General features: G+C 28.7%; 2 protein-coding genes across 2 annotated transcripts; both read left to right on the forward strand.

The window, feature by feature from the left end:
• Positions 1 to 1,793: 1,793 nt before the first annotated feature.
• Positions 1,794 to 4,613, forward strand: LOC129914886 (probable cytochrome P450 304a1). Its single transcript, XM_055994333.1, has 5 exons — positions 1,794 to 2,019; positions 3,117 to 3,721; positions 3,778 to 4,076; positions 4,141 to 4,285; positions 4,358 to 4,613. The coding sequence occupies exons 1-5, from the start codon at positions 1,802 to 1,804 to the stop codon at positions 4,537 to 4,539; spliced, it is 1,449 nt and encodes a 482-aa protein (XP_055850308.1). The 5' UTR covers positions 1,794 to 1,801; the 3' UTR covers positions 4,540 to 4,613.
• Positions 4,614 to 5,058: 445 nt separating this feature from the next.
• Positions 5,059 to 8,769, forward strand: LOC129916257 (probable cytochrome P450 304a1). Its single transcript, XM_055996106.1, has 6 exons — positions 5,059 to 5,371; positions 5,442 to 5,693; positions 7,246 to 7,812; positions 7,884 to 8,182; positions 8,243 to 8,387; positions 8,454 to 8,769. The coding sequence occupies exons 1-6, from the start codon at positions 5,272 to 5,274 to the stop codon at positions 8,633 to 8,635; spliced, it is 1,545 nt and encodes a 514-aa protein (XP_055852081.1). The 5' UTR covers positions 5,059 to 5,271; the 3' UTR covers positions 8,636 to 8,769.
• Positions 8,770 to 9,867: the final 1,098 nt, after the last annotated feature.

Consider the following 9,867-nt stretch of genomic DNA (forward strand, 5'->3'; position numbering starts at 1 on the left):
GTGCGACCCCAGTCGTGCAATTTATTTTGTCAAGAAATAATAATTTTTGTATTTATTTTTGTTTTTATTAGACTAGTCTAAGTCTTACATGGTTTTTATGTTAAAAGTACTAAAATTTTTAAAAAAATTTAAAAACAAGAATATTTTTAATTTTATTTTATAAGAAATTGAATTAAAATTGAAAATAATATAAAATTTATTTTTAAAATTCCAAAAAAACATCTCTTTAATTAGTTTTGAACTCCAAACGAAGTATGACATACAATTTCTTGTGTAAAAAAGAATTTTTTAATTTTTTTTAGTCCTTAAACCAGTTCCTTACAAATAATTTATACACATGTACATAATGTATATATGTATGAACATTGTACCTATTCAAAATTTTTTGGTATGTTAATAAAAAGAAAATATAAATGGAATGTATAAAAACAAAGTTTAAAAAATTGAATAAGATTTTTTTTTATTAATAAATTATTTTCCTAATTCCACAGTTCTTCAGGTAAAGCAGTCAAATTGAAGACATTACGGACCTATTCTGCTATTCGATTCACGTGAAAGTCTAAAATAAGAAGCGTTTAAATGGGGGTTAAAATTAAACTTAAACAACTTTCTTTTTTCTTAAGAATTTCTTAAAAAGACTGAAACAATGCTTTGTTTTAGAAATTTGCAGTTTTTTCAGAGCCACTTTGATTTGACAAAGGGAGGAAATTTTCGATTCACGTGAATCGAATAGCAGAATAGGGCTGGTACTACCAGCCTCTGCCTCAGTGACGATCATAAATAAAAATGGTCACATGGTCAGTCTAAAAACAGAAGAAGAAAAGATCAAGGTCAATGCAAATGTTTGTATCTAAATCTTAGAGGATATATTATATGGAGTGCTTGTTCCTGTACCTAATACATTGTAACACCATATGCATGGATAGGGGTCGCTGCCTTCGTTAAATAAACACGCTTGTTGATGACAGCCATCAAATGAAAATAAAATGGAGGCATGCACTCATCGAAAAACTTAAAGAAACTAGAGCCCTCTATAAAAGCTTCACGGAACAGCACAAGCATTCCATATATTATATCCTCTAAGATCTAAATTTAACAGACCAGGGGTGCTTCTTCGAGTCGAAAACTGCCATTTTCATCTTAACCATATGCTTTAATATTAACACAAAACAATAAAAAATCTGCGTGTAAAAAGGTAAATAGATTGAATGGTAAAATATAAAATTAATTAAATTTTCTACCGTAAATCATTGTATTGATCAATTGGATTTGAAAACTCTTGGCTTAAACACAACTGAATATAAAACTCAGAATATGGATTAGATAAGTATTAAAATTGAATAAAAATAATATTATTTGCCACAAAGTTATCAGCAAAAAGGCATTTAATTAATTTTATGTATTGGCATATGACTCCTTCACCTTTACGATATTTCATATTTTGTTCTGCAATAGCCAAAAATATAGACCAACATTAGCAAATCAATAAATGTATTATCTTCATTTTGATGATAAAATGATCCTTAAAATGTACCTCTTCCATTGGAAATAGGAGCAGTTAGTTTCTATTATTTGAAAAGCAATGTTGACGGTAACGACATTTCTTGTTACCATTATAGCTTTCATATTTTTGTGTATATCATATCGATACTCTTTCAAAAGACCTGCAAAATGTCCTCCTGGTAAAAATCTTAAATTCTGAATCAGTGTTTTTTAGAATTTGTTCAAATATTTGGAGACTTATTTTTCTTTTTTTGAAGGTCCACCTTGGATACCTATTTTTGGAAGTTATTTATTTTTAATGATGGCTGGTGGAAAGTGGCTTCACAAAGGAGCACTTTTATTAAGTAAAATTTATAATTCGGATGTAATAAGCTTATATATCGGGAACAACTTAGCTTATGTTGTTCATTGTCCTGAAGGAGTAAAAGAAATACTTAACAATAGTGCTTATGATGGTAGAACGGACTTGTTTGTTATTCGTATGAGGGATCCTAATCATAATAAGAAGGGTAAGTTGTTTTTAAAATACAATTTTTTATTGATCTTCACGTTGAAAACTTTTCACTCGATATAATTTTTTTCGCTCGGAATTTTAGAAGGGAGTTTCACCCAAATAGAACTAACTTTTATAATAAATACATTACAAATGTTGTTCGTCGCTAAAATTTAAGTTAAAAAAACATGTTGATTTATTTTTTTGCATTTCACCTGAATTTGTTACATTTGATTTTTTTCCGAATAGAATTTTATTCATGTGAATCCTATTGTGAATTTCACGTGAAAAAGATTCCCTCGGAAAAAATTAATTTACTTTCACCCACTATTGTGAATTATAACTATCAGCGCAATTATTTTATTATATCTCTTAAATAGTCATTCGGTAGATATTAGTTTTATCAGCATAAAAATATTGCTAATCCATAGTTCCGATTTATTTTTGGTCGTATCTGTACCAAAAATATAATTGATAAAAAACGTCGGAAGTAACAGTCGCAAAGTTTTTTTATGAGTATCTAACACTATCATGAAGCATGCCATAAATTTAGATTACAACAAGCCAATACTTCAATATTTGCTAATTAAATAGATGAAATTGCCCTAGATTTGACTACTTGATTTAATTATTTTCAAAAATAAAAACCCCCAGTACAACTTTGTTTGTTATAATTGCTGCTGATGGTTAATTTTTAAATATGATAATCCATATAAATGATTAAGTATTAAGGGTATTGTTTAAAGTTCAATAACAATAACAAAAACATAATAAAATAAAACATCAATCCTATCTGAAACTTTTGAACTCTAAGGGTCTTTTGATTGTGCAATCCACATTAGCCGATCAATAATAACAGTGAAGTTATTTCTGTTAAATAAAAACCAGTATAGAATAGAAACCTTAAAATGTGTGCTTATTCAGCTGACATGAAGTGTAATATCATTGTTACACACAAATTAAAAACAAAGACACTCGGGCGTATGAGTGATATTTTTTGTATTCTTTTTTTTAATATTGGTTTCAGACGAAGATGAAATATTTTTTTTTTTTAATAGATCGAATGTTTTAATTCTTGTATTATTTTCTTAAATGATTTGTTTAACAAAAACATTTAACTGTTTAAAATTTGTTTTATGTTTCAAACTTTTGTTTTAGGTATTTTCTTCCAAGACGGGCCCATTTGGAAAGAACAGCGTCGCTTTATTCTTCGCCACCTACGTGATTATGGATTTGGTCGACGCTTTCAAGAACTAGAACTAGTTATTAATGAAGAAATCAAAGATCTCATTGATTTAATCAAAAATGGTCCCAAATTTGATCATGAAAAAGAAGTCGTGAGAGATGGAAAAATTTTACTGCCTTTAATTTTGTCTGCTTCGAATGCAAATAGCATATTATATGTGATGTTCAATGAATGCATTCCACGTGCAGGGCAAAAATGTCTGTTTGAACTTGGAAAAAATGGACTGACAACCCAAAGAAACAACGATGATTACGGAAAATTACTCAGTATTATACCATGGATTCGCTATTTTTTCCCCGAAATGAGTTCATATCGACAAATTTTTGAATCAAATAAATTTATTTATGGATTTTTTAAAAATTTAATTGATAAATATATGAAAACATACGAAAAAGGTGTGGAAAGAAATTTTGTTGATGTGTATTTTGAACAAATGCACAAAAAACAAATGGAGGGAAATCTTCAGGCGTCTTTTTTATGTAAGTTTAAAGTTTTGTTATCAGTAAAACTAAATTTTTAATATCGTCATTTGAAGATGATCAGCTTGTGATTAGTTTAATTGATTTCTCAATTCCTGCATTCACTGGAATTAGTGCTCAATTATCATTAATTTTTCAATGGATACTATTAAGACCGGATGTTTTGAAAAAAGTTCAAATGGAAATTGACGAATATGTGGGGTGTGGAAGACTGCCATGTCTAGATGATCGTCACAAGCTTAACTACACTGAAGCAACTATTCGAGAGGGACTACGAATGGAAACATTGTTGCCATCTGATGTTCCCCATGTAGCCCTGGAAGATACCGAATTTTTTGGATACCAAATACAAAAAGTAATTTTATTTGTTTTTCTTTCCACAAAAATTTGATAAATTTATTTGCTTTAAAATTATTTAGGGTACTATTATGATTCCAAGCCTTTATGCATATAACTCTGACACGAGGGTTTGGACTGATCCTGAAAATTTTAGACCAGAACGATTTTTAGACAAAAATGGAAAATTATGTTTAAAATCTGATGTTTCCTTGCCTTTTGGTGCAGGTATAAATAATTTGTTGTTTTTTTTTATAGTTTGGAATAATTATGGCCCATTATTTCTATATACATATGTAGGAAAACGAATGTGTGCTGGTGAAACATTTGCTAGAAATATGCTTTTTCTCCTGTTTGCTTCACTCTGTCAGAACTTTAATATCAAACTTTCACCAAAAGAATCACCGCCAGATCTGTCAAAAAACAACAGTGGATTTATTATAACACCACCTGATTTTTGGCTAACGATGGAACCCAGATAGCGTTACCTATGCTATCTTATAACTTTTGACAAATGTTAAAGAAAATTAGTACAAATACTGTATTAATAAACTATATTTTACCTTTAATGGTATTTCTAAACTGTATGAAAATTATTAATATTTTATTTTTCCCGCCATTTTGCCACACATTAATAATTTCAATTTTTTCTATAAAAAAGCTGGTCTTTCTGCATTATTTCGTTTGGACCATTACATATGAAACACCCTGTACAATAATAACAATAATTAAAATTTTCTAATTTGACACGAGACACTTATTACTAGCTTGATGATTTATTTGTTTAAAATACAACAAAAAAGGTGACAACTTTAAAAACGCAAGATTATTAGCTGAATTTATATATATCATAACAAGAAAGATTAATTTCATAATCTCAAAAAAAAGGTTATCAGTTAAAAAGTAATATTGTATCAATTGAAACAAAAATAATTTTTAAAAATAATTATCAGCAAGAAGGTAATTATAATACAAATTCGGGTCTATAAACAGGTAAACAAATCATTTTTCACACGGAACGCCCACTTAATAGCATTTTAAAGATAAATGTTTACATGTTTATAAATCGTTTAAAATAAAGATCTGCCGCTCCTTATCAATAAATACCTACAATGTTTTATTTTAAATTTGATAATAAAATGGTCCTTAAAAGAGGTTCTGGTACCTTTTTGTTTTGAAAATAGACGCAGTTGATTTCAATCGTTTGCAAAGCAATGATCACGATAACGACAATTCTGGTTATTCTTATAACTTCCATACTTTTTTATATGTCATATCGGTATGCTTTTAAGAGACCTGAAAAATGTGCCCCTGGTAAGAAAGCCTAAATCTAAATTTGTTTAAATATTTAAAGTGTTAGTAATTTTTTTTTTTCCATTTTAAGGTCCACCTCGGATACCTATTTTCGGAAGTTATTTATTTTTACTGATGGCTGATAGCAAATGGCTTCACAAAGGAGCTCTTTTATTAAGTAAAATTTATAATTCGGATGTTATAAGTTTATATATTGGAAGCGCATTAACTTATGTTGTTCATTGCCCTGAAGGTGTAAAGGAAATACTTAATAACAGTGCATACGATGGACGAGCTGAATCGTTTCTTGCCCTACTAAGGGACCCAAATCATAATAAGAGAGGTAAATTTGCTTAAATTTATTTAATTTAGATTTCTTTAGATACCCAGAATTATTCTTTTTTTTTTTCATTGATAACGCCCCAAAACTGACCTGAGAATTTTTCTTACTGTTTTTTGGGAGCCCGGTGCCCGGTACTTTACAAAAAAGTATAGCGCGTCATTGTAGATGCAACCGTCTTTTTTTAATAATTTTTGTTTTCAAATGAAGTCAATTTTTTAGAAACTTGCCCCTCCTTGCGAAACGGGGTAATAGAACCCCCTCCCATACGATTTTTCTCTTGTCTCGACCCAACCTACACGCTCCAGCTTTTTGGCACATTACTCCTAAATCACCCTGTATACTTTTATATCTAAGTAATCCAGTCAAATAAGGGTTTAACCTCGGAATGAATGGTAATAGGATTTTTTTTTGCTCAATACCTTTGTTTTGACATTCTATAACATACCTCAAAAGTTTAGAAAAATCTATGTCCGCAAGTCGTGATTTTCAAGGTCAAAGCGCGAAATGGAGATTTTCAGAATTAGCAATTAGCTATTATAATAGACAATGGTATTATATACACATATGATGCATGATTTTTATTAGCATTCATTCCAAGGTTTACCACTTTTTTCACCTTATTTGACTGCATTAAAGGCAACGAGTTAGATCTTTGAAACATGATTATAGCTAACCGTTTAGTTCTTTTCGCTAATATTAGTTTTATCATAATTTAAATCAACCTAGGATTTCGATTTGCTTTTGATGTTATCTTTTCTAATTATAACTATAATTGGAAAAAAAAACTTCGGATATGAGTGTTATAAAATATGTATGATTATTTGATTGTACGCAAATACTTAAACGTTCGCTTATAATTTTAATAAGATGCCCTAGAAAGGTTTATTGATTTAATCATTGAATTTTTATTTTTTTATTATTTTTTCCAAAGATTAATTTTTAATATACGTGTAAGTACCTAAATACATAAATAGGGGAACATATGATTTTATTATACATATATGTATAGGTACGAGGAAATGGCGAGGCTAATGGTTAAAGTACAATAAAATTATTGCGTAGAATTTAAAAGTTACACAATTATCATTTTATTCTTCAAGCTTAAATTTTGCGTAAGATTGAATTTGAGAATCGATACTTACTTTGTAAGCTTAAATAAATAAATAAATATGTATAAACAAGGGAAGTAACACTTAAGTCTCCAATACTGCCCACTAAAGTGCTATAAATTTGATTGTGAAAGGGCATTGAAAATTAATCATAAATCCCAGACTGGAAGCAATCTGTGATCAAATCAAATGTGATAGTAACTGGGTATGAGTAATATTTTTTTAAATTAAAAATATTTTTATTGACATGATATTTTGAGGCCATGTTAGGTATATTTAAGTATTAATTTTTCGTACTATTTATTTCTTCATAATTAGTTCAGTTGTTGGTTTTATAACAGCTTCATAGATTCATTGAATAAAATGATTTGAATTTCTTGTTCCTAAAAGAAAGGAAAAATATTTGTTGCCTGGATTAATTAATATTTGAAACATATTTTTAGGTATTTTCTTCCAAGAAGGACCCATTTGGAAAGAACAACGCCGATTTATTATTCGATACCTTCGTGATTTTGGTTTTGGTCGTCGCTTTCAAGAACTGGAGCTTGTTATTAACGAAGAAATCAAAGACTTCATTGATTTGATCAAGAATGGTCCCAAATATGAGCATGAAAAAGCAGTTGTAAAAAATGGAAAAATATTCTTGCCGTTGGCTTTTTCTCCTTTTATTGGCAATTGCATGTTTCATGTGATTTTTAATGAACGCATTCCACGTGCAGAGCAAGATAGAGTATTTGAACTCGGAAAGAATGGGCTGATATTCCAAAGGCACAACGATGATTATGGAAAATTGCTCGGCATTGTACCATGGATTCGTCATTTATTCCCAGAAATGAGTTCATATCGGGCAAATTTGGAGGCAAATACGTTTCTTCATGAATTTTTCGACACTTGGATTGGAAAATATATGAAAACCTATGATGAAGACTCAGAAAGAAATTTTGTTGATTTGTACCTGAAACAAATGCATAAGGAGCAAATGGAGGGAAATCTTAACACAACTTATTTATGTAAGTTTAAATTTAAGATAATTTGATTTAAATATAAAACTTATTTTTGTTTAACTTTTTATCATGTCAAGACGATCAGCTTGTGGTTAGTTTAATTGATTTTTCAATACCTGCATTTACTGGAATGTCATCTCAAATATCTCTCATATTCCAATGGATGCTTTTAAGGCCTGATGTTTTGAAAAAAGTGCAAATTGAAATTGACGAATATGTGGGCAGCGGAAGGCTACCATGTCTCGACGATCGCAAAAATTTGCATTACACTGAAGCGACTATTAGGGAGGGATTACGAATGGAAACATTAGTGCCATCTGATGTTCCACATCAAGCTACGCAAGATACAGAATTTCTAGGATATCAGATTAAAAAGGTAATTACAATTTATATTTTCTGAAATACTTTTGAATTGTTTTAATGTTCTGTTTTATAGGGTACTATCATGGTTCCTAGTCTTTATGCATATCATTATGATAAGAGAGTATGGAATGATCCAGAGAATTTTATGCCAGAACGATTTTTGGACAAAAATGGGAAATTGTCTTTAAAGTCTGATGTTTCTTTACCATTTAGTGCAGGTATAAATAATTTCATTCTTTCAATAATGTTAAATCTCAACGGTTTTTTTTTTTCGTTTTATTTAGGAAAACGAGTTTGTCCTGGTGAAACATTTGCTAGAAATTTGCTATTCCTTTTATTTGCTTCACTCTGCCAAAACTTCAATATCATCCTTTCACCCGGAGAACAACCACCAGATATGTCCAAAAATAACAGTGGATTTATTATAACACCACCTGATTTCTGGGTAACAATGGAGCCAAGATAGTGTTATACATTTTAATTATAGAGTTCTTAAAGTTTTTTTTATATTTAAGCATACAAAATTAATACGTACTCGTAAGTGCATTTATTTGTAGACATGAAAGTGATTAAAAATAAAATGCAATCAACTTTCTCAAAGTTCTACCTCTTATAATTCGAATTTCCCTCAAAACTAAAATGTAAGAATGCAACATATCATATGATATAAAATATTTTTATTTTTCCATGAATATAAATTATTACATTTTTAAAATGATCCCGTATTGTTTTTTTTATTATATGTACAATATGTTTTGAACAATTAATGTAGGTAAGTATATAAAGTCACAAAATTCAATTCGAATGAAGGATGATAAATGATGAATAATTAAATAGAGACAGAAATAATATGATCGTAATCGTGTGCCGTAATTCGACCCCTGATAACTGTATATATCTGTTGATATTATGTACATATGTAGTAACTTTATCGAAAGTTAAAAACTGTTCAGGCTCATTTGTTAAGACCATAAAAATGAATACATTAAGTGACGTAACAAAAAAAGCATTTTTTTTATTTTTGAATACAAAATAAGTACATTTTTTTTTTGAAAATGAATTGAATTATTTTTGAATTTTTATTTTTGAAAATTGCAGTAACTGAATTTACGACTTTTTCTTCACTGCTTCAATTTAAAGAGTAGGTATATTTATAAATTTAAAATTCACACTCTTGTCTGAATTTAATTTTTACTTCATCCATAAGCAAGTTTTGGTTTCGTGTCAAAACAAAATTCCAAATCATCATTTTTGTTTTTTTTTATAATTTAGCTTCGAACGGATATCAAATTTTCGCGGTATTGTAATTTTCTTTAAAAACAAATCTAACGATATTGATAAAAAAAACAAGCCTAACTTTTTTTTTGTTAAATTCCATCTACTATTTTTTCACTTTTTTCAAGTAAATTTTTTTTTGAAAAATTTTTAATTTGATTTTTTTAAAATGTTTTTTATAAGGTGTTGATAAAAAATTGTTAGAAATATGAAAACAATTTCATTTTCAAAAAATGTTTTTATAAAAAAAAAATAAGAAATAAAGTTGTGTATTTGCTTTTTTTTCAGTTTGAGCATGTTTGTGTGACCCAGATATTAAAATATAATTTTAGTATTGCTTCCTCACTTAGACACAATTTTGTGAAGATATTTCTATTTAAAGCGAATTTTCATATAAGTGGCTATCACACTTAAACTCAAAAC

The sequence above is a fragment of the Episyrphus balteatus genome, chromosome 3 (genome assembly GCF_945859705.1).
Source record: "Episyrphus balteatus chromosome 3, idEpiBalt1.1, whole genome shotgun sequence".
Taxonomy (NCBI): Eukaryota; Metazoa; Arthropoda; class Insecta; order Diptera; family Syrphidae; genus Episyrphus; species Episyrphus balteatus.